Genomic DNA, 26,126 nt, shown 5'->3' with positions numbered 1-26,126 from the left:
TCTCTGCCCCCCCCCCCCCCCCCCAGCATATTACCAACAACAATTGTGTAAATAACCTTTGGAAATGAACCTGTTAGGCACTTGTAGCTGTTTGAACGAAGGGTACTTTATAAGCAGTCTAATTAAATATACAAGATATGGCCTTTTGTCATTAAGTTTCCTCCCTTCTTAAAGTACACTGTATAAAAGGCACATGGTGTAGTAAGTTTAGGTGAATGGTAACACTGTACAGCATGCCAATGTTGTCTATAATTCCATCTCACGAAGTTGAGATAATGAATTTGAATGCATAACATTTTTACGTTGTATTTACCGAAGACATGTATACATGTAAATTGTATAACTTTTTTAATATTTGTGAATATTAATGAGACAAAGTAAGCTATTGGTATTGCATTTAAGGCATATTCATTTATTACAACACTCATTTTTATTATCAATAAACATCTACAGAAAAATGTTTGCTGTCTGGGCTAAAGTGCATGATATAACCTAACCATACTCAGTTTTTATTCCTAACCTTCATTAAAATGTCTTCAAAATTATAGTTTCCCAACTACTCAGCAGAAAACCCTGTCTCCTTCAAGACAGAGACTCATGATACAAGACTGAGACTCATGATACTTTGCATCTCAGAAAGCAGTACATCAACCATATGACTGTACTTCATAATTGTATTGTGGGCAACAGTCACCACATCACTGTAAATAAAATAACATTATGTATTACTGTATTAATAACATCTAATAAGTATGTAACTAAGCTATTCTTGTTTTCTTTTAGATACTTTTTTTTCCTATTTATTGCCAACTCAAACATGCCTGCAGCCTCATTTAGGCATAAGTACATAAAAAATCAGGTACTATGTTTCCTTTTAGGATGACTAATCACAGGGACTGACTGACTTGTGATCCAATATTTGGACTTGAGATGAGTGACCACCTAGACTTAGTACACCATGTGCCTTTTATACAGTGTACCTTAAGGGAAAGAACACAATGGCATAAGGCTATATCTTGTATATTTGCATTAATCGCTTATAAATTACCCTTTGTTCAAACAGCTTCAAGTGCAGTCTAGCACAACCTCGTTCTATAGGAGCCTGAAGCACTGTCTGTCGCATAGGAAGCATAGAGAGAGCTCTGCCTGGCTGGATGGTCCGGTATTTCCTAAAAAACCAGAATCCTAGGATGTTATGGCAAGTACTTGTCTTGTCCTCTGTAGAACATCTTGCCCTTTACCCTGATGGACTTTCTTGTCCTTTACCTTAATGGACTTTATCTTGTGAGAACTCAGAATTAGGAGAAACATTTGCCCTTTATTAGTAAAGCTAAAGACATTTAGGACAGCCCCTACCGCATTAGCTTTCAAACGCTATATAATTATATATCTTACGTCCATTTGACATTCGACCTACTGGTAGTATGATCGTTCTTCGTTTCTCATGATTTGGAGGGAGTTTATAAAGTCTTAAAAATTGGGCAGTACCTTGCAATTTTAGTTACTGGCATAGTATCAAGGAAGGAAGCATAGGATTCTCTCCTGTTTTCTGAACCTCCATCTTGTAGTAAAACGACAAAGTTTGGGAGCCAGGAGGGTACAATGTACCCAGAGCACCCGACACTTTCGGTGGATGGGTTGTGGCTGTGTAGGTGAGAACATAATCTGGTTATTTTTATGGTACTGCATCCAGGGCATGGGGCACCTTGGAAGTTTGGCGAGCCATCATATAGTTCCGTAGCGGCATAACTTTCACTGATGCTTTGGTAACGATCGGAGCATTACTCTGCTACAAAGCTTCTACAAGTTAAGTTGAGCACCAACCAGAGGCAGTTTCTACTGCAAGCGCTCTTGACTAATTAGGAACGATAAGCATTGTTTCAGTGCTAGCAGCTTTTCTATTTCTAATTCATTGTACATGACTTAATGCTTTAGAGTAGAATAGGTACATGGCTTGATGCTTTAGAGTAGAATAACTATGTCCATATATCCCACCTCCTGTCAGTGTGGGAATCAGCTGTGTAATTCTTTGGTAAGTTGCTTGAATAAAAATGATGTTGTTGTAATAAGATAAAATTTTATACATACCAAGTACAGTGGTCCCTCCGTATTCGCTGGGGATGCATACCAGACCCACCTGTGAATAGTTGGAACCCCTATGAAAAAGCTTAAAGCAGCCTATTTTGTTAGTTAAAACTCAAGATAAAAACCCACTAAAAATGTTTATACCTGATTTTTTCAGTAGTTTTATCACAAAAAGTGCATTTTATGATGAAATTGATATAAAAAACAGGAATTTGTGGATATTTCTTTGAAAAATAATGCAAATAGGCAAATTTCCCACGAATAATAGGGGGAAATGTTCCAGAGAGAAATCCACGAGTGCGTGAGTCCTCGAATCTGGAGAATGCGAATAGGGGGTCCACTGTAATTTCATGACCAGAACCCACCCTCCCTCCCCTCTGATGGACAAAAGCATTAATGGAATGTGCATTGTCGGCTGATACGTCGCTACCACGAAATTTGAATCTAAATTGCTGCAAATAAATGAAATGATAGCTGTGTAATTACTTGTTAAGCATGTATTAAATTTTATTTTATTATGAAAATGTCATTTTGATAATTCAGAGGATTTTTATAACTATTGTGGGCTTTGTCACAATATGGAACAATTATTCTTGTGTTGAAAATATGAAATAGTACATTTATTTTATCATGATTTATTATACATTTTATATATTGTACAAATGATCTCTGTTGGTTGCATGGTTCTGTGTAGAATGAGCCTTATACTTGTTACAGAATATTTATTTTCTTTGATTTATGCTCTGGCATACAGCTTTGATACTGCTGGAGATTGATTCTGTGAAGTTGACTTGTTGACATAATTATTCAGGAGCACCATCAACCTCTCATTGTGTTGAATTATGTTGATTTTTTTCAGAACTGTAGATACTTTTGACCAAATAGATTAATTTGCCTAATAGTTGCTATTGTTTTTATTTTATATTTAAACCTTTGAAAATTTTCAGACCGCCATCTATGTCAGAGAACCTCACCCAGTTGGCAAGAAAGATTGACTTTGCCACAGATGGTGAGGATGGAGCAACTGAAGATAAAAAAGAGGAAGAGGAGGAGGAAGAAAAGCAACCTTTTCAGCAGCCTCATTGGAACCTAGAAGGTGTAAGAAACAAAGTTAGGTATGTTTTTTATATGCAGATTTAACTTGCCAACAGAGAATATCTAGCATCTTTTTAAACCTCTGCATTTGACAACTATTACCAGCGATGGATTTTGTTCAGGATTTAATGATTGTTCTTTTATGTAATACAGTACGTGGCATTCTATCATGCCAAATTTTGTTCTTTTATGTAATGTAGTATGTGGCATTCTATAGTGCCAAATATTGTTCTTTTATGTAATATAGTATGTGGTATTCTATCGTGCCAAATATTGTTCTTTTATGTAATGCAGTACGTGGCATTCTATCATGCCATGTTGACTTGGTAGTGTCTGTACAATGCATTAGCAAAACAGTTGAAATGTTTATGGGGAGGAAAATACTTTTTTATATAAGTAACTTACAAGTAATTACATAGCTATAAGTTCCATTTATATTTCCCTTTATCTCCTCCTCTTCCTGATGAACACCATATTCTTTGGAAGCTTGAATTTCAAATCAGTGGCCCTGTGGGTTTGTTCCATATGAATAGGTTCCTTCTTCTTAATAAAAACTAATATACGTAAAACTAGTTTTCAAATAATTTATTTTTTAAATAGTACTTTATTTTATAAATATTTTGTATCGTATTTTCCCTAATTTATATTGTTCCAGTGCCAGGTCATTAGACCAAACAGTCATAAATCAGTGTATTGTATAGTACAGGGTTAGCAATGATCTGCTTGTACAGCACTTGTCTAGCGACGTCGATAACTGGATTTTTGGCACCAATATGAGCCAATTCCCTGGTTATCGGCGCTGATAACTGGGGATGGTGCTATTATCACTGATTTTTTGTTATCTGTAATTTCCAGTTGGGAATGGAACCCCTGCTGGTAATCAGGGACTGCCTGTACGTACATGCAGTCCCTGGCTTACAATGGGTTCTGTTCTTGAGACACGTCATAAGGCAAAAATGATAAAAAATCCTAAGAAAACTTCACTTTTAATGCTTTGTTGCATTTTTCATAAAAAAACCCTTCAAATATTGATTACGTATTTTGCAATTTTGGAGTCATATTTCTTCTGTCAGATTGGGTTCGTAAGCGCTGTAACCCTGGAACATGTGTCGTAAACCTGGAAGTAATTTCTGATGAATACAATTGAAAAGTGTCGTAACCTCAGAACGTTGTAAGCTGAACCCGTCGTAAGCCAGGGACTGCCTGTATGAGGAATTAACCCCTAATGGATGGATTGATTCTCAGGAGTAGTAATAACAGTTTTGGGGTGGTGGATGGATTGATCCTGTAGAGAAACAATATTACACGCCATTGATTTGGAAAGAATCGGGCGGGAAAGAGGTGCTAATACTTTTACAGCTCATAATTTCACTTATGGCAACTTTTATACTGACTTAGATCACGAGTGTGGGCATCTCAGGACTTCAGTGGTGCTTGTGACTTGAAAGGGGAATGTTCTGTGTGTCTCTCTCTCTACATGACATCTTTTTGTAAATTTGCTCGTAAATATACCAAGGGTTGCTGTATATTGGTTGTAAATGTAATTTTGCAAAGAAGGTTGCAAAGAAATATTAGAAAAAACATGTAAAAGTATAAAAAAAAGTTGCTGAATCTTTGTTCTCGATAAATTTACATAAATATTTTTCAACAAATATGCTAAGAATTTGGTACTGCTATTATTTCTTATGTTTTGATATTGTGAGAGCAGTAATTATAATTTTACAAAATAGAATAAATTTATGTACATACAGTGGGGCATCGCTTATTCAAACGGATCAGTATTCACGGATCCAGTCAATCACGGGTTTTTTCTTGGACCGTTTCTCATGTTACATCACTGGTATGAATCGCTGCATCACGGGTTTGTTGTGTTGCGTATGCGATGTTTTTCGGTAGGCTAACCCTCGGCCGTGGTCCGATAACTACCAACATTCATTTAAAGACTCATATAATGATATTAACTGACAATAAAGGTAATAAAACCATTCTCACCTAATATTATTATTGTCCTATCTTCGAAATAAATAGCCTATTCAAGGTTTATGTACGACGTTCATTGGTAGGCTAAGCGTAGTTGCAGTGCGATAACCACCAACGTACACAAACATTCACATTATGATATTAACTGACAATAAAACGGTAATAAAACCATTCTTACCATATATATTATAGTCATATCTTCATAATAAATAGCCTATTCGAAGAATAATTCCACATCATTGCACTCAACTTATCGTCGGAGTGGCCAGCCACAAAATGTAAGCATATACCTTTACGTACGAAAATGGTTTATGTATACGGTTGCGTTCAAAGCGACATTTTTTGTTTTGATAAACTTTTATAAATTTTAAATAGTAGTGGTAGTGTAATTACAGTAGTAATAACATTAAGGTTAAATTAATTCAAACTTCATTATTATTTTGGCAGTATTCGTATATAACTTCTCTGAACAATGAAGTCATACAAACGCTATTTGTCATAGATTATCGTAAGTATTGCTGTTTGTTATTGGCGACGAAGCGTAAACGAATACATAAAAGCATTTTTTACCTTATATTATCGTCATATCTTCATAATAAAAAGGCTATTCGTGGAGTAATTCCATACAGTGAAATCAATTTTATCTATGCGAGGCCAGCCAGCGACAAAATGTACGTACGTATATGAAAAATCAAATTATGGTAGCGTTCACAGCAAGGTTATCTTTCGAAATTTTTATAGTACTATTCATGCTACGTAGTAATAATGTTTGGAATATACGTAACATTAATTTTCAATACAAAATATCATCGTTATTTGGTAGTGAATAATAGTTTAGAATTATCATACATACACTGCATTGTTATGGGTTTGTGCCAGTGATAAAACAACCAAAATAACGTTCTCCTCTAAGTCAACGCGTTTAGGAAAAACATGGCATAGAATCGACTTGCGACTTCGTTCACTTTGATATTTTTAACGATACAATAACTATCATTTGTACTACTAAAACCATCTTCACATGAGTAATTTTTCGTAAGATATGTGTTGTTACAAAAGCTAGCTTATACATAAAAGGCTTTTATAATTTAAGTCATCTAGATATACATATGTACCCAAACTCATTGTGGGGAAATTTACTACTGTTTCCTCGGATATTGAAATACTTTAGCATCATTCAAACACTTTAATAATATAATGCATAAATACTAGGCTATACATATTTACATCGTATACAAATACTACATACAGTTATATTCACATACTTTTATATACAAAGTTAACAGTTATATACACATACTTTTATATACAAAATTAATCATATGAGTAGTGATCAGACGACAGCTGTGCACTGGACTACGTACGTACTACTTGGAAGATAAAACAAACAAAAATGTTGTTGTTGTTAGTCGCCGGGATAGATTAACATTTTTCCAGAGATTAAAGAGCTGAATTTTGTTTTGAAGGTATGTCAACCGCGTTAGTAAATAGGTATCATCTTCTAAGGAATTTTTTTTCTCTTCTTTTTGCGGAAGAATCTTCAAGCCATTTTGCATTCAAAGTAATGAGAAGGAATCATTCTATTCTTCATGAAATCAGTAAAATACTTACACTAATAATAAAAACTAAAAACTACGTACTGTATGCAAAACACATACATCATCGTTAGCTTCGTGTGTGTAAACGTTCATTCTAAGAAATTACAGAGTAGTATAACTAACACCTGATTGGTTGGTTGGTAGCCATGGAGATCTGTTATCCAATGACTGCCCTCTGCTTCTGTTCTATTTATAGACATACGCCATGGATGGCACTAGGTTTGAACGTTACCATGTTCGTGATTTTCTGACTGCCGACGGCAAAAATTACTCAATAATTTTCTTTATATAATTATTCCTTCGTGAAAACAATAATATAATACCGCGGTTGACATACCTTCAAAACAAAATTCAGCTTTTTAATCTCTGGAAAAATGTTAATCTATCCCGGCGACTAACAACAACAACATTTTTGTTCGTTTTATCTTCCAAGTAGTACGTACGTAGTCCAGTGCACAGCTGTCGTCTGATCACTACTCATATGATTAACTTTGTATATAAAAGTATGTGTATATAACTGTTAACTTTGTATATAAAAGTATGTGTATATAACTGTATGTAGTATTTGTATACGATGTAAATATGTATAGCCTAGTATTTATGCATTATATTATTAAAGTGTTTGAATGATGCTAAAGTATTTCAATATCCGAGGAAACAGTAGTAAATTCCCCACACAATGAGTTTGGGTGCATATGTATATCTAAGATGACTTAAATTATAAAAGCCTTTTATGTATAAGCTAGCTTTTGCAACAACACATATCTTACGAAAAATTACTTATGTGAAGATGGTTTTAGTAGTACAAATGATTGTTATTGTATCGTTAAAAATATCAAAGTGAACGAAGTCGCAAAGTCGATTCTATGTCATGTTTTTAACTTTAACGTATAGTGGTATGAAAAACACCAGTGTGTCGTAGCGATGCGTCATCAATATAGTGGTATGAAAATACCATATGGTGTTGTAGCGATACGTAATCACAAAGTACAAATCCTTTTCCCGGACCATCCTCAGAATTTTACGACTCTTCAACTTCAAGATCGATATGGTAAAATATATTATATAGTCATACTTATTGTTAAAATTCACAAGTTGAACTGCAAAACATTATTATATTTTGATTGTTATGTACATATATTTTTTTGTGTTTTACGGAATGTTTGTTTTGAAAATAATACCTATTAGTGAACATATGGTATTTAATTGTCCCACTATTTTATTATAGGTGATCTTAATTATCTCACATTCATTTAACAGTATTATATTAATATTTATTTAAATAAACTGTAATTATTAAATAACAATAATGAAAAACATAAAGGGAAAAAATGTTTTTGCTGCAGTAGTGGTGTTTGTTTGATTATGCATCTGACCTCACATTTCCGAAATCTGAAAAATTCCAAAAACCGAAACATCGGAATGTGTGTGTACTGCACATTTTTTTTAAACACGCACACAATGTCTACACATTACTGCAAATTACAGTACGTACGTATTTATTCCTTAGAGAGAGAGAGAGAGAGAGAGAGAGAGAGACGAGAGAGAGAGAGAGAGAGCGAGAGAGAGAGAGAGAGAGAGAGATGAGAATGATTAAGGACTCCAAGGCGTGTTATTTTTGTACAATTATTTTCTTATCTTGGGATTTTTTTTTAATCTTGAGATTTTCTATTCAATTCTCGAGATTAATAAGAAAATTATACCGTAAATTGACTAGCATCAGCACACATCTGAATGACTCGGCCATTAGCAGGCTAAACCACCAACCTTATGAACTTGCATGATACATGAGATACATGACAAAACACAAAACCACTGTTTATTGGTGAAAATTAGGGGGTCGCACGATATGGGAGATTGCACGTTATTCGAGTATATATACGGTATGTGATTTTTTTTTGGTTTTAGCCTTTTATGGAACAAAATCTAGCAAGAAATTGCCATTCCCACAGTTGGCAACACTGGCCTACTCACGTTTGTTTGTTGTTGTTATGAAATGTGGTGTGCGGTGCGTTCTTTAAATTGTACCCATATAAACGTAGTTAATTATGTGGCATCCAAAAGCCCTGATTCTTTTACTCTTATGGGAAAGACGCCTAAAGGTCAGATGAAGATTTTTACGTGGAATATACTAGTATTAACGTGTTGTGACGAAGGGAAGAGATGGTTCGCTGCATACTGTGGTAGCATTATCGTTATTATATTACTGGATTGCACTGCAAAATCGTCGCCATCTTTTATCAACATAGATTGTTGGTGAGTACCCATATGATTTACATATTTTGATAGTTCTCTTACCACTCATCCTCTCTTTCCTTGTAAAAAAAAAGAGGCCCACCATGCGTATGTAGGCTTCTAGCTGTAATCCCTAGGCTAGTAGGCCTACAATATTGCTACAGTAGTACATTATACTACATTTATTTTTAAGGCTAATTTTGTACATAACTTTAAAACTGTTTGAATTTAGTTTTAGGTGATAGTTGAAAACATATTGGTGTTTGAACTAAGTAGGCAGTTATAAACATTGGAATAGTGGTCTTGGGTGGGTTAACTATTAAAGTAGGCAGTTTTTAAGCAATTTTTGAGGGGGGGGGGTATCAGGATAACACGGGTATTTACTTATCACGGGGGGGTTCTGGGCCCTATCCCCCGTGAATAACGAGGCCCCACTGTATTAGAAAAAACATATAAATTGGTAAAATTTGCGATTGCCTTGTAAAAGAGGTCCCACAAGATGTAAATAGTCATTTTCAATTTCTCGTGGAAGGTTTGGAAAATTTTTTTGAATTTTTTTTTTCTTCCACCATGTACATTTGCATATCTTCCTCTTTCCAATGATGTATTTTTTTTATAAATTGGCCAACCTCAAAGTGTATCTGGCCTGAGGAGCTGCATATCGATGGTTACCCGTCCAGTAAGGGTTAAAGGCTTATGTAAAATTGGGTTTGAATGTTAAACAAGTTTTCAGTAACCTTTAAAAAACGCTATTACTTTAATGCCAACTATTGTATATTTTAAACTTACATTTGGCAATTTGGAAACTTTTGTTTGAATTATAGTTATTGTAAATATTTATATTTCCACTCCCATTGAGTTATGATGATATAATTAGTATTACTTATACCTTTCAGACAAGCATTAACAGAGATGTGTGTTCTACATGATCTGTTGGTGATAGTAAAACAGAAACCACCTCAGTACATGGTTCTTGATCCAGTTCTCACTGATGCTCCAGAACCTAAATCTTACATGCAGTTTCTAGCTCTGAAGAAGGTACTGCTCTAATTTTATTGCTTAGTTTTTATGATTAAAGAACTTGCTTTTGAATGTGAGTAGGTGCAGTGCAGTTGAGAAAATATGTTTGATAGTTGGATGTTTTGTCAGTAAGATAGGGCAGTATGTACATGGTTTGAATAGGACAGAGTGAGTATGTCTTTTAGTTAGCTGAATGTATAGTGTTAGGAAAGGGATGGTAGATACTTTTTAAAATCAGGAAGCAGAGAACAGGTGAAAAAGTGCAAATGTGTCAGTTTGTAAAATGTATGAGTATGGCAAGAGAAGTTGTAGCCATGAATGTATATGATCGAGGAATGGAAAAGAATGACAGTGAAAGGGTGTTCATAAGGAAATTTAAACCTTCATATTTATTAGAAAATATATATCCTGAGGTGACAACTGTGTTAGTTGTTGAAGCTTGGAACAAGGTAGTGAACTACTAGCAGGTAGGAGTAGGGTAGGTGGGGTTATTACCTACTCACCCAACTGACAACCCCACTTATCTTTTGGCTAATGTAAAGTCAAGGAGTCTCTGCTGCTGTTTTGGTCACTGGTATTTACTTAGCTGTGAAGCTTGTTATTATGCCATTCAGTTTTTTTTTTATTATGTTTGGTGGTTACAGTGGAAGTTAATTTTTGTATGGTGTTCATTAGCACTTTGGTACTGACTGCAACAGGTGCTTAGAAAGTTAAGATTTTAATCATACAAAAAGTATGCTGTGGATGTGAGGTACCATTCAGTCTGCCTCTTCACATTGAATAAAACCTCTAAATGTCATTCATGATGCAGGAATCCAGATAGATACAGGAGCCTTTTGCTCTTCTCCTGATGAGAGTTTGTTTGTGGATGTTGGCAAGCTTCCTCTGGAGCTTCACCTCCAGACTGTAATGGCAAATAGCTGGATGAGGCTCCAGAGCCTTTCTAAATCTGCAACAGCTACTGAAGTGAGATTGGAAACATAATTTCCTTATTGCAGAGGCCATCCTAAAATTCCACAACCCTTTTCCTTCTTAGCAAAGAAGGGTAAGAATAAATGAAATCTAACAATGCGGAATATATTTCCATTAAGATATTCACCAGTTCCTCTGTGGCAATTACCAGAGGTAAAGGGCCAAGTGTTTTCCTGATTCTTTTGAGTACGCCGTCAATGCGATAGGCGATGAGATTAAAGGAGGAGGCTCTGAGAAAGGGATGCAGTAGCCCTCCTTTAATACCCTGACAATCCATGGCTCTGCTCCTCTGCGAGCCCACCTCTCCCAGAACTCAAGGAGCCTGGCTCTGACGGGGGCACAAAGGACTTCTTGCTCATTTCTTTGGTTGAGACTTAGTGCCAGAGTGCTTCTTGACAGACTTCTGATGGAAGTACAGGTCTGCGGCTATCTGCTGTACCATGTCGTGCAGGAAGAGATGAGAAGGGTCCAGGGGAGCAAAAAGCAAAGCAGCCCTCTGTGAGGCTGTAACTCCCTTCAATGCGATCGAACACTACAGGTCCCTCTTCTTCAGCAATCCGAACAGACAGCCTTATCTGTGCATGAATGCACGCTCAAAAGGTCTGTTGAAACAGAGTCAACTGCCTCTGTGGCATTCTTAATCTTCTTGGTGAGAGTGCCCAGAGTCCATTCAAGGAAGCTGAAGACTTCAAACACCTTGAAGAGGCTCTTGACGAGGTGATCCAGCTCCGCTGATGAAAAGAAAACCTTGGCAGAGGCAAAGGTTGCACAGCATGAAGAGTTGATGAGACGAGAAGTCCCCTTGGGAGGAGGCAGCGACTCCCAGGGAGGGGCTTTCTCTAGTGTCATAAGGCCTGTAGAACCTCTTGAGAAGGTGGGAGGGAGGATGCACGAATGTCGCCTTCCCTTGTTCCCCCTTCATCAGCAGCCACTCCTTGACCACCTTCAGCGCTTCTGTGGAGGAAGTGGACAGAACCATCTTGGGAAAGAGAGCGAGTTTCTGCTGACTCTTCGACATCAGTAGCAAAGAGGCAGGAGACTCAGGAGGAGAAGTGAAGAATCCAGGATAGCTCTCCAAGAGGATGAGAGGTAAGGCCTTGTATGCAGTCAGCTGGGCCAAATCTTGACCTCCCCTCTTCCTCATCCTCTGAAGAAACTGGCGAAAGATGGTCCACTGTCTTAGGGGAAACTGCCATCGGAGGAGCGTTATTTACATAACTCAGAATTTCTGCCAGCTGTCTTTCCAGGGGAGCAAGAGAGGGATCCTCTGATTCTGCAGCATAGGTCTGATGTTGCCGATGTCTTGAAGTGGAAGAATCCGAAGGGGCAAGTGCGAAAGCAGACATCGCGGGAGCGGGAGTGGTCATCATGGGAGAAGGAGTAGGAAGAAAGGGCGCGAGAACCGGTGGTGCGGCAGTCAGTGGTGGGAGCATGGTTGATGGAGATGGGAGTGGGAGCGCGTCCATCCATACATTCAGGAGATGAGGGCTTAACACAGACTTCTGACGTTTCGAGTCCATGGGAGACAGCAGTACAGGAGAGTCCCACTGGTGTGAAGGTAACTGCACAGGTGCAAAAACTAAAGGGTCAAACCCGAAGCTACACGAAGGAAGGGCGTTGTAAGAGTTCTTATGCCACTTGATTGGCACTGGGGACTCGGGAGCTGCATCCCGCATATGCCTCTTCAAAGCCCTAGAGGTGTTACTGAACTTTCTATGATGCCTGAGATCAGACTCCAAGTCAGAACTTGTTGACAAGCGACACATATCCACAGACATGCCTTTCCAGCAGCAGTTGGTTGTGTCCTGGGACTTAATAACAGGACTGACAGAGAGGGCGGCAGCCCATGGGCAAACCCCATCAGCCTCCCTTGGACTTCCAGTATGTCTTCTCCCATTAGCAGGAGAAAGGGACAGTGACCTTTGTCTAGGAGAGCTGACAGGACAGGCAACCACCTCCTCCACTGACACTCACTTTACGCTTTGTCACCACACACTTTCTCCACTTTATCCATGAGGCTCCTAAGGGACGCTCCCAACTCCGCAACGGAACTTAAAACTAGATTAAACTTAATGTTGATCCTTGACTCGAAACTGGCAATGGCATCAGATTCAGAGGCATGGGAGTTGAGCACTGGAGTAGGAGGAGGGAGAGGTGGGCTAAGGATAGGAGAAAGATAATTTCCAGGGTAGAGAGAAGAGGCAGACCGGAGTATGTCTGAGGCCTAGGGGAAGAGTCCCTACTAACAGAGGCCCTACTTTCGGCTCTAGTGGCCTCCTACCTTATCCTATTTTTCTCCAACCTACTTTCATCCCACTCCTTACACACATCACATGTATGCTCTCTTGTACATACTTGACCTCTGCATTTGGTGTACTTTGTGTGTGCATCATAGCATAACTTGGTTAGTGTATTTTTGCAGCCTTCGCTGCAATAGTGAGCACTGGAAGTACTAGAATCAAACATACTCTAATCTAAGAGAAGAGAATGAAACTAATGATGGTAAAGCCAACCAAAATGATACAACAGCACAGAAGGAAAACCAACTAAGGCAAGTACATCGCTGACTCCAGTAACTAGAAAGCAATGAACATAAACATAGGAAGTGTAAGACGACATCTTGTTGGCTGCGCGTCAGAAAAAAGAATGACGCTATTGGCTAATGTTACTCGCGAGTTTCCACTGCAGTGGGCGGGACCTGTCTCCCACGCATTGTAAGTCACTTGTGCACTAATTTTTTTCATTTTAGGATGCTGTGCGAGGCTAATCATTAGCTAAGTAATTACTTGGTAAGTATGTTTGTAAAACTACATTTTCATACAATCAACTTACCTGTCAGATATATACATAGCTAAGACTCCGTCGTCCCCGACAGAAATTCAAATTTCACGGCACACGCTGCAGGTAGGTCAGGTGATCTACCGTCCTGCCCTGGGTGGCAGGATTAGGAACCATTCCCGTTTTCTATTCATATTTTTTCTGTCGCTTGGAATGTAAACAACGTTTGCAGTTCCTCCTGACTTGATTTTTGGATTTCATCGCCATCGATCTTCTGGGCTATCTTTTGCAGGGAAGTACTGGATCTTTGGTTCGGCATACGCATATTAATTTGTTTTAATAACTTTGGCTTCGAAAATTTCGAAGAATTGTTTACGTGTAACTCCGAACTTTTCGGTAGACACTCACATAGTTTGCAAGAAGGAAAATTTTAATATTTATTCATAATAACGTGTAGTAAATGTTAGAATTGATTGAGCTAACTTCCTTCTTGAGGAAGTAAGGAATAGAATAGTTACGCTTCCTTAAGAAGTTTTTATAGCACTCGTACTAACGAGCAGTTAGAGCATTAACAATACTAGTAGTGTTGTATCCTCATCTTCTTACTTCACAGAATCTTCAAATTCATATTGCAATTTGAAGACAAAGGAATGTAGCTCAAAATACGAGCTATTGAAAGGTAAGAAGTGATTTTAGTGTTAGTGCAGTGGAGGGTGCGTTCTGATCGGCTCTGTTTCGCTCCCAGGCCTAGACCTCTTCCAAGCTCACATACCCAGAGGAGAAGAAAAGTCGAAAGCCTTACGGAGGTTATGGAGAATCCCCACCGATCAGGCGGCCCCTCGGCGGGATCTGTAGAACGTCCCAGACTGCCAAGTTCGCCATTGGAAAGGCGTCCTAATTAGTAGAGGGTGCGTTCGATCGGCTCTGTCTCGCTCTCAGGCCTAGACCTCTTCCAAACTCACAAGCCCAGAGGAGAAGGAAAGTCGAAAGCCTTACGGAGGTTATGGAGAATCCCCACCGATCGGGCGTTCCCTCGGCAGGATCTGTAAAACGTCCCAGACTGCCAGGGATAGCCATTGGAAAGGCATCCTTTAAAAAGTGCTTCTCTTCATCTTACATCCGAAAAGACGAAGAATGTACATGTTTGGAGTTCGGACGATCTGGCTCGTTCTCTGAAAACTAAGAGAACACTGACTCACTGAGCGAGAGGCTGAGAGCCAGCCAGCAAGCTAGCGCGAGCCACGTTCCAACAGCCAGCAGAGAGCCGCGTTCCAACAGGACTAGCGCGAGCCGCGTTCCAAACAGGAACAGACTAGCGCGAGCCTCGTTCATACAGATAAACGCGAGCCGCGTTCCAGCAACTGAGTGCGAGCCGCGTTCCAGAACTTTTTTCTTGGCGCAAGGCGCCTTCAAAGAGAAAACAGACGGCTAGACTGAGGAGCCTTATAATAGAGTGGCAATCAGAAGGACTGCTTCCATTGAACGTTTACTGGCAAGAGGCTCGTTTAACAAGACTAGAGGCGCTCGGATCTATCAGGGCGCAACTGGGACCTTCCCACGCAAGTCGGAAAGGAGCGAGTCTCCTTTCTAGTGTGCGGAACATTCCAGGCGCGCGGAACTATCCAGACGCCAGGCGCTAGGCGCAAGGATCCAGACGCCAGGCGTCAGAAGATTCTAAAATCTTCATTTGAGAGAGAGGTCAGTCGCGAGACTCCTCTTTGAGTTTTTTTTTACTTGAGCAACTTTCCCCTGGCAAATGTGCAAGATGTCGCCACAGGCGGCCGTTGCTTTTGTCAGAAGGATTCTGATACTAAGAGAAGCCCCTTTTCATTATTCAGAAGACTCCTGTGTTAGGCAGTTCCTCTCAATGCGGACTCTCTCCTTCATCCATGCCCTTCCCTCGTTTTGAGGAGGCAAGAGCTTTGGGATTTTGTACATGCAACTTCCCCGGCAGATATATACTTAGCTTATGTCTCTGACGTCCGACAGAAATTCGAATTTCGCGGCACACGCTGCAGGTAGGTCAGGTGATCTACCCCCCTGCCGCTGGGTGGCAGGAATAGGAACCGTTCCCGTTCTAGAACCAGATTTTCTCTGTCGCGGTAGTGTCAACATATGTTGTTGCTACCTCCTGACTTGATTTTCGTTTTCATCGCCATCGATCTTCTGGGCTGTCTTTTGCAGGGAAGTACTGGGTCTTTGGTTCGGCATACGCTTTTATTAACTTTTTAATGAATTTGGCTTCGAAAATTTCGAAGAATATATGACGTGTAACTACTGAAATTTTCGGTAGACACTCACATAGTTTGCAAGAAAGGGAAATATTAATATTTATTCATTAATATGTGTAATAAGTGTTAGAATTGATTGAGGAAATATACTGACTTCCTACTTTAGGGAGTCAGTAAAGCATGTAACTAGATACGTTTCTTTTAAAAGTTTTTTAGAAACTCGTACTAACGAGCAATTAGAGTATTAACAGTACTAGTAGTGTTGCATCCTCATCACCTTCTTACTTCGCAGAAACTTCAAATTCATAATTGCAATTTGAAGACAAGGATTGTGGCTCAAAATGCGAGCTATTGAAAGGTAAGAAGTGATTACTAGTGTTCCCCATTGCAGTGGAGGGTGCGTCTGATCGGCTCTGTCTCGCTCCCAGGCCTAGACCTCTTCAAGCTCCCAAGCCCAGGGGAGAAGGAATGTCGAAAAGCCGTAAGGGGGTTTCAGAGAATCCCCAACCGGTCAGGCGTCCCCTCGGCAGGTTCTGTAGAGCGTCCCAGACTGCCAAGGATAGCCATTGAAAAGGCATCCTTAAAAAAGTGCGTCTCTTCATCTTACATCCGAAAAGACGAAGAGGTATATGTTTTGATGATCTAGCGCGTTCTCTGAAAACTAAGAGAACACTGAGCAAGAGCCAGCCAGGAACTTAGGAAGCCGCGTTCCAGCAAGCTAGCGTGAGCCACGTTCCAACAGCCAGCAGCGAGCCGCGTTCCAGAAAACAGACTAGCGCGAGCCGCGTTCCTACAACCAAACGCGAGCCGCGTTCTAGCAACTGAGCACGAGCCGCGTTCTAGAAAATTTTTTCTTGGCGCAAGGCGCCTTCAAAGAGACGAAGCGCCAGCCTGGCGCAAATTGCGCCAGAAAAACAGACTGCTAGAGCAAGGAGCCTTATAGTACAGTGGCAATCAGAACGATCCTTCCATTGAACGTTTCTGGGCAAGAGGCTCTTTCTAAAGGGGTCTAGTAGGCGCTCGGAACTATCAGGGCGCACGGGACCTTCCACACAAGCGAACGTTCCAGGAGCGAGTCTCCTTTCTAGCGTGCGGAACATTCCAGGGCGCGCGGAACTATCCAGGCGCTAGGCGCAAGGAGCCAGGCGCCAGAATATTCCAAATCTTCTTAAGAGAGAGAGGTCAGTCGCGAGGCTCCTCTTTGAGTAATGCGGACACACTCCTTCATTCATGCTCTTCCCTCGTTATGAAGAGGCAAGCGCTTTGGGAGTTTTTCTTATAAGAATCTCATCGACGTTTGGGTATGATGGCGGATAGGAAATATCTACTTCCTTCCGTAAAAACCCTACAGACGAACAGGAATTCTGTCTCTTCCGCGATTTATGAGGAAATCACGAAGATTTAAAGAGTTTCCTGGATTAACTTCCTTCCTTAAGGAGATATATATTAACGAAAAGAACGAAGACAGTAAAAATTTTTCCTTTATCTGCCTCGGCAGGGAAAGAAGGTAGTTGAGTATCTGCTGTATGAGAATACGATACGGCAAATCACACATACCGTAGTTACTTCTTTGTAGAGCAACTCAATTATCAGTATCCTTCCAGGAATTTCCTAGGAAGGACTACGCTTTAAAGGGATTGTTAAGACAACACCTACTTAGCTTCTAGATTTATCGAAGTCTTGTTTCGCTTAAATATGCATTAATAAGAACTTCCTGAAGTTCGATAATTTTATAAGATTCCTTTATTTAATGGAGTAGCTGGCAACTCTGGGAAGAGTAAGGCCAGACGGCTAACGGAGACTACTATCGCGCCTTAGAGAGCCGAGACCAACGCAGTAACATGTAGTGTCGGTCATGAGTGGTTGGTTACATCTCTCTCCTGCGGGATGGAATAACTAACTGTGTCTCTCCCCTACAATCGCGGTTTTAGCCTCGGATTGAGGGGATAGTTAAGCAAACATAAATAAAAATATTGTCTGCCTTTTGCTAAGAAGCTTTCAATAAGAAAGATTACAACCTTTCAATGCTGTTTACCGTAGGTAACATTATTAAAGGATTCTAACGCAGCGGAACTCTATATTATATGATGCTCTCATGCTTACGAAAGCATGGCTTATTAGCGTACATGCTTAGTGAGAAGATGAATGTAGTAGTAAGAGAATTCACTTTAAGACTACGGTATGGTCAAGTCTTATGCGCATACCGAGGTTTAACTACAGAATTCTTAGTATCCTTACAAAGGTTTCCTAGATTAATGCTGTTTACCACAATGTGACAGTATTATAAAGGAGTCTAATACGGCAGAGCACGAAATAATATAATTCTCTCATCCTTTCGAGAAACGCACACAACCTTTTTAGAATCGGATATTGCTCAAGAGAAGATGGGTGAGTCAGATGGGAAACATTCTCTTAGTGCAGAAGTTGTTTCCCTGAATGGACTATACTACGTATATAAAAGTTTTTTCCTACTAAGAACGAATAACACGTGAAGGATGTGCGGGTACCATAAGGGCACAGATGTTCTGGCACATAACTTAAAAAAGAACCAGAAGGAAGCGCCAGCCTGGCGCAAAGCGTCAGAAGCAGCCAGCCTGGCGCAAATTGCGCCAGAAGCGCCAGCCTGGCGCAATGCGCCAGAAGTACCATCCAAGATATTTTCTCGTTTTAGCGAGTTATTAACCTAAGAGTCCAGTAAGTGGTTGGTTTGGTGTTTTGCTTCTCACCTCGGTGGTCGCGGGTTCGATTCTCGGCCATTCCATTGAGGAGTGAGAGATGTGGATTTTTGGTGATAGAAGTTCACTCTCGACGTGGTTCGGAAGTCACGTAAAAACACCATGCAAACAAAACAAACAAACCAGTAGCCTCTCGGAGGCTCGGTAACGGCAAGATTCGTTCCTGATTTCGTTACCCATTTAATCGGAAAGGGGTCGCTTACAAGGAATGATGAAATGATTTTTTTTAATCACTTAGGCCAATTCCACGACTCTCTCATATCGCAAAGAGCATCGAGAATCTCTTTTTCGCCCCTGTTCGCGTTAACAAAGAGAACCTATTTGGGAACAGACACGGAACGTAACGATCCTTAAAGGTTCGATGCAAGATTTTGCATGTCCGTGAGAACCTTCTCGATCGAGAAGATAATAACTGTTAACGTAGGTCTAACATTTATTGAAAAGAGTTTTGAGAACCTGCGGAAAGTCTTCATAGATCTCTTCGCAAGGTAGAAGACGAACAGGCTTCCTATAGACTGCTTCCTTTCCTCGAACCAATAGAGGTAGCAATATACGCACATCTTTAATTTAAAGAAGGGAATAAACTTTAGTCTTTTTCCCCTAGTTATAAATTCTTAACAGATATTAAGATAAATGGGCGTCAAAGGAAGAGAGGATGAATGCCTCATTTTGGCCTTAGAGAGGTTGGATTCACAGAAGTCACGTTCTTCTCACAGCATGTTTCGTAAGGCTTTTCCAAGAGTATCTGGATATTCTATCAGAATCTATTATAAATAGACCTGAAAAACCTCTCCACTCTGAGTCTTTCCACGTGCAGACTGACCAAGAAGTGGACATGAATGAGAGGATTTTTCAAGGTAAATGACAATAGTCATGGCTAAGACATAGAATTGCTGCAGACGTCGTGCTAGATGGAATGAGGAAACTGTCCTCTTCCGATACCTCTGTGAACCACATAGCGAGGTTTTTTCTTCACTTTCAGAGGGAAGAATCACCTATGTATATATCTGCTATCAAAGAACGCAGTAAAAGGCTATACTCTGTCTCTACGAGGGGAATTAGAGATAACAGAGGATTAAGATCTTCGGGATCTATCGATACCGCAATCGACAAGAGTAGGATATCATGTACTTCGAATGGAATTTTTTTTTTGTGCCACAGATTCCGTGTTCCGACAAAACTGGAACTGCTCCTCATCAAACTTCTTGATGAAGTTTATGAAGGAATTCTTTGTTTCTCTTATCCCTAAACGACCAAGAAGACAAGTGAATTTTTTGTGCATTGGAATCTCGCATCAGATTCAATGAGACTCGGCAATGGGTTCTTGCCAGCATAGTATGTCTGGCAAAAGAACTAAATCCATCTATTCCTGACGCAACGCTTTCAGATAGAAGTTTAGTTGCCCAGGCAGGGTACTTACATTTTCATCTACAGAAGAAGAGATGGTTTAAACGTTTTGCCTACAGAGTCTTCGGGGTGGCGATGAGGGCTCAAAATGCTTCCCAGAAGGTATTCAGAAGGATACAATAAGAGCTAGAAATCAGGGTTCCGCCCAATTTCAGCTCAGTCTCTCCTTCGACTTCCAGACTCCTTCCCATCCTTCGGGCAAGGATAGGGAAGATTCTGCAACGAGGAACCTCATCAACATGTAAGACAGAGATCTCGTTAGCAAAAGAAGTGTTCACGAAGGATCCTCCTCGGAGGAAGACTCTTCTCTCTCGTATTGTTAGATATCCTGTCGTCTACTGGGTGTAGCTGACTAAAATCACCTCCCCTTGCCAGGGGCCAAAAGCTCAAAGGGGAAGAATTTCTTCCACCCTTCTCCAGTCTCCTGATAAACTATGTGGTTTGTTCAGACTCTCGGACAATGTAGCGCCAGCCAAGCGCCAAATGCCAATACAGGCGAAAAACGCCAGAGGCGGACAGTTCCAACGGAACTCTGTCCATGGCCGGATACTGAGAAGGAGCGGGCCTCCAACCTGGCGCAAATGCGCCAGAGGCGAACAAATCGGACAGATATAAGAGTGTCCGATGTGGACATCGCCAGACAGCCTAGAGACTCTTCCAAGCTCGAAGCTCCAGCAAGTGTGGAGGAGCCAAGCCAGGCGCGAGGCTCGCCAGCCAGGCTCTAGGAGCCAGCCAGGCTCTAGGAGCCAGCCAGGCTCTAGGAGCCAGCCAGGCTCTAGGAGCCAGCCAGGCTCTAGAAGCCAGCCAGGCGCCATCCAGGTGCCAGGCTCCTTCAAGGCTAGGCTCCATCAGATTGAGGATCCATCCAGGCGCAAGGCTCCTTCCAGTAAAGAGAAACCTAAAGCTCTGTCATGTAAGAGGGCTAGTCCCATTGATATGATACAGGTAAGGCTCTGCCATGTAAGTGGGTCAGCCCCCATTGGCACGATCGAGAAGGCTCTGTCGTGTAAGCGGGTTAGCCCCATTGACATGATCCAGAAGGGTTTGTCAGTCATAGTCCCTACCTCGCTGAAACTCTGAGGCATGCAGACTCATAGACAGTAAATCATGAGTCTTCTGCCAAGCTCCAGGCGCAAAGGCGCCAGCCAGACGCAAGGCTCCAGCCAGGCCGCGAGGCGCTAGCCAGGAGGGAGGAGCCAATCAGGCGCCAGCCAGGCGCGAGGCGCCAGCCAGGCGCAAGGCTCCAGCCAGGCTCTAGGCGCCATTCAGGCGCAAGGCTCCAGCCAGGCGCGAGGCGCTAGCCAGGCTCCAGGCTTCACCCAGAAGAGATCTATATCAAAGAATGCCCTGGCCTTCTTTGAGACAATGTGATTCTCCTAAGCACTTGACAAGTGCAAGTGATGATTCCTTCAAACAGCTGAGAATTAAAAGCGCATGGAGTGCGAGCTTTTCTGTATTCTTGTTCTTTCCTTAACAATATGTCATAAGGACATATTAGCTGTCACATACGGGAGATGCAACTCTGTGTTGACTTCCCATATCCGAAGGATGTCAACGATAACCTACGAGAGATCCTTCTCTCTTGGTTGATACGTGTCTGCGGATACATTGCTGGGATAGGGAGCCGATACTGATCCTTAACTAGTGAGTTAAATTTTAGTTAACGTCGTGTTTTTTCTTTGGGTTGTTTGAAAGGAGTTTGGGGATAACTCTTTTCAACTTAAGCACTAACCCTCGTGTTAGGATCAGGTGATCGGGATCGGTGTTTGTGCTCCTTAATTATGCCACTGGGCATAGGCATATTGTCATGTAAGAGGCTCTGTCGAGTAAATGGATAAGACCCCATCGACAGACCCACAAGAACTCTTAGCCATAGGTCACATCCTCACTGAGGCTCTTGAGGCGAAGCAAGGATTCCTAGGCATTAGCCATGGAATCTTCTGCCTGAACAAGTAGGAACCAAGTTTTATTTATTTATTACCTACAACGTATGTTGTTTACCTGTCTATTCAGTAAATAGTTGTCTCTTACCCACCACCAAGGGTGTCAATCAGCTAAGTATATATCTGCCGGGGAAGTTGCATGTACAAAAATGATATTGTTAGAATACAATAAGTTTTGTACATACTTACCCGGCAGATATATACGATGAATGGCCCACCCAGCCTACCCCTCAGGAGACAGTTTGGAAGAGAAAATCTGGTTCTAGAACGGGAACGGTTCCTATTCCTGCCACCCAGCGGCAGGGGGGTAGATCACCTGACCTACCTGCAGCGTGTGCCGCGAATTCGAATTTCTGTCGGACGTCAGAGACATAAGCTAAGTATATATCTGCCGGGTAAGTATGTACAAAACTTTATTGTATTCTAAACAATATCATGTTTTTTCTTAATAAGAATCTCATCGACGTTTGGGTATGATGGCGGATAGGAAATATCTACTTCCTTCCGTAAACCCTAGTGATGAACAGGAATTCTGTCTCTTCCGCGATTTATGGGGAGGAAACACGAAGATTTGAAAGAGTTCCTGGATTAACTTCCTTCCTTAAGGATATATATACATATACTCTTTCTATCGTGCATTAACGAAAAGAACGAAGATAGTAGAAGGTAGTAGAGTTTCTGCTGTATGAGAATACGATACGGTCAAATCATTAACACATACCGTAGTTACTTCTTTTCTGTGCAACTCAATTACCAGTATCCTTCTACGACTTTCCTAGGAAGGACTACGCTTAAAGGGATTGTTTTAAGACAACACCTACTTAGCTTCTAGATTTATCGAAGTCTTGTTTCGCTTAAATATGCTTTAATAAGAACTTCCTGAAGTTCAATAATAATTTTATAAAATTCCTTTATTAAATGGAGTAGCTGGCAACTCTGGAAGAGTAAGGCCAGACGGCTAACGGGGACTGCTTTCGCTGAGAGCCTGAGACCAACGCAGTACGCCAGTTACTGTCAGTACCATGTAGGTGTCAGTCGTGAGCAGTTGGGTGTATCTCTCTCTCCTGCGGGATGGAATAACTATCTGTATCTCTCCCATACAATCGCGGTCTTAACCTCGGATTGAGGGGATAGTTAAGCTAACATAAATAAAATATTGTATGCCTTTTGCTAAGAAGCTTTCAATAAGAGAGATAGTACAACTTTTCAATGCTGTTTACCGTAGGTAACATTATTAAAGGATTCTATCGCAGCAGAGCATTATTATAGTAATGCTCTCAGGCTTACGAAAGCATAGCTTATTCGAGTACCTGCTCAGAAGAAGATGGATGAGTCAGATGGGGAAACATTCTCTTTGGGGCAGAACTTGTTTCCCTGAATGGACTATACTACGTATATAAAGCTTTTTCCTACTAAGAACGGAATTAACATGTGAAAGGATGTCGGCTACCATAAAGGCACAGGTGTTCTGGCACATAACATAAAAAGAATTAGAAGGAAGCGCCAGTCTGGCGCAATGCGCCAGAAGTGCCCACTCGCCAATGCTCCGAAGCGCCGGCCTGGCGCAAAATTTTGCGCCAGAAAGGCCAGCCTGGCGCCAAATTTGCGCCAGAAGCGCCAGCCTGGCGCAGTGAGCCAAGAGCACCATCCAAGATTTTCTCGTTTTAGCGAGTTATTAACCTAAGAGTCCAGTAGCCTGTCGGACACCAGGCCTCGGTAACGGCAAGATTCGTTCCTGATTTCGTTACCATTTAATCACTTAGGCCAATTCCACGACTCTCTCATATCGCAAAGAGCATCGAGAATCTCTTTTTCGCTCCTATTCGCGTTAACAAAGAGATCCTTCTCGATCGACGATAATAACTGTTAAACATGTTTAACATTTATTGGAAAGGGTTGTGAGAACCTGCGGAAAGTCTTCTTCATAGATCTCTCAGTAAGGTAGAAGACGAACAGGCTTCCTATAGACTGCTTCCTTTTCCTCGAACCAAGAGAGGTAGCAATATACGCCATCTTTATTTTTTTTAGAAAGGGGAATAAACTTTAGTCTTTTTTCCCCTAAATATAAATTATTTGCAGAATTTAAGATAAAGGGCGTCAAGAAAGGGAAGATAATATTTTATGCCTCATTTTGGCCTTAGAGAGGTTGATTCACAGAGGTCACTTCTTCTTCTCACAGCATGTTTTGGAAGTCTTTTCCAAGACAGTCTGAATATTCTATCAGCATCTATTATAATGGACCTTAACAACCTCTCCACTCTGAGGTCTGTCTGCGTGCAGACTGACCAGAAGTGGACATGAATGAGAGGATTTTTTCAAGGTAAATGACAATAGTCATGGACAAGATATAGAATTGCTGCAGATTGTGCTAGAGGGAATGAGGAAACTGTCCTCTTCCGATACCTCTGTGAACCACATAGCGGTTTTTTTCTTCCCTTTCAGAGGGAAGAATCACCTTTGTATATCTCTGTTATCAAAGAAAGCAGTAAAAGGCTATACTCTGTCTCTATAAAGGGATTGGAGATAGCAGAGGATTAAGATCTTCGGGATCTTATACGATACCTCAATATGACAAGAGTAGGATATCATGTACTTCTAATGGGATCTTTTTTGTGGCCACAGATTCTATGTTCCGACAAGATGGAACTGCTCCTCATCAAACTTCTTTGAGAAATTTTTATGAGGGAATTCTTTGTTTCTCTTGGTCCCAAACGATCAAGAAGACAAGTGAATTTTTTTTTGAGCATTGGAATCTCGCATCAGATTCTATGGAGATTAGGCAATGGGTTCTTGCCAGCATAGTATGTCTGGCAAAAGAACTAAAACCCCCCCCCCTATTCCTGATTCAATGTTTTCAGATAGAGGTTTCGTTGTCCAGGCAGGGTACTTACGTTTTCATCTACAGTAGAATGGTTAAAACGTTTGCCTACATGAGTCTTTGGAATGCAATGCGGCTCGAAATGCTTCCCAGAAGGTGTTCAGTAGGGATACAATAAGGAGGCTAGAAATCAGGAGTACTCCCAATTTTCTAGCTGCCGGAGTCTCCTTCTCGACTTCCAAGCTTCTTCCCTTCCTTCGGACAAGGGATAGGGAAGATTCTGCAACGAGAAGCCTCTTCAACAGGTAAGAAGAGATCTCGTGGAGCAAGGGAAGTACTCAAGAAGGATCCTCCTCGGAGGAAGACTTATCTCTCATACTGTTAGATATCCTATCGTCTACTGATGTAGCTGACTACAATCACCTCCCCTTGCCGGAGAGCCAAAGCTCAAAGTGGAAGAATTTCTTCCACCCTTCTCCAGTCTTGTGATTTACTATTGTGGATGTTCAGGACTTTCGGACAATGTAGCGCCAACCAGGAGCCTATGCTAAAACAGGCGTAAAAAAAACGCCAGAGCAGACAGCCCCATAACACTGTCATTGTCTGATAGAGAAGAAAGAACTGGGCCTACAACCTGACACAGATGCGCTAGATGCGAAACATATAGGACAGATAAGAGTGTCCGATGTGGACATTGCCAGACATCCTCGAGACTCTACCAAGCTCGAAGCTCCGGCAAGTGGGGAGGAGCTAACCAGGGCGCGAGGCGCCAGGCAGGAAGCGAGGCGCCATGGCAGGCGCGATGGTACCAGCCAGCCGCGAAGCTCCAGGCAGGCGCAAGGCACCACTCCAACCGGCGCGAGACCCGCCAGCCAGGCGCGAGCAGCCAGCCAGGCTCAAGCCAGGTCTCTAGTCGCGAATCTCCAGCTGAGGCGCGAGGCGTCAACCAGATGCGAGGCGCCAGTCAAGCGAAAGGTACCAGACAAGCGCTAGGCGCCCAACCAAGAGCGAAGCACCAGCCAGGCGCGAGGTTCCTGCCAGGCTTCAGGCTTCAGTCGGGAGAGATCCATTTCAAGAAAGCCCTGGTCGTCTTTGAAACTGGGAGATCTCCTAAGCACTTCATAAGTGACTTGATTCCTTCAAACAGCTGAAAGAATTAAAAGCGCAGGAAGTGCGCGCTTTTGCAAATTCTTGTTCTTTACATAACAATATGTCATATAAGACATATT

General features: G+C 41.3%; 2 protein-coding genes across 8 annotated transcripts in view; one reads left to right on the top strand and one right to left on the bottom strand.

Moving 5' to 3' along the window:
• Positions 1-26,126, bottom strand: part of LOC135220502 (RING finger protein 145-like) — a 344,353-nt gene that overhangs the window by 129,141 nt on the left and 189,086 nt on the right. The gene's annotated exons all lie outside the window — the stretch shown is intronic.
• The window catches only part of LOC135220500 (mediator of RNA polymerase II transcription subunit 17-like), an 88,185-nt gene that overhangs the window by 906 nt on the left and 61,153 nt on the right, over positions 1-26,126 (top strand). Inside the window, exons 2-3 of the mRNA XM_064257641.1 lie at positions 3,033-3,200; positions 9,890-10,031. Coding sequence (XP_064113711.1) covers positions 3,033-3,200; positions 9,890-10,031 — 310 coding nt within the window. The remainder of the gene's footprint in view (positions 1-3,032; positions 3,201-9,889; positions 10,032-26,126) is intronic.

This window comes from Macrobrachium nipponense, chromosome 2 (assembly GCF_015104395.2).
Source record: "Macrobrachium nipponense isolate FS-2020 chromosome 2, ASM1510439v2, whole genome shotgun sequence".
NCBI lineage: Eukaryota > Metazoa > Arthropoda > Malacostraca > Decapoda > Palaemonidae > Macrobrachium > Macrobrachium nipponense.
Note: the sequence above shows the minus strand (reverse complement) of the source record. Positions and strands in the feature narration are given on the sequence as shown.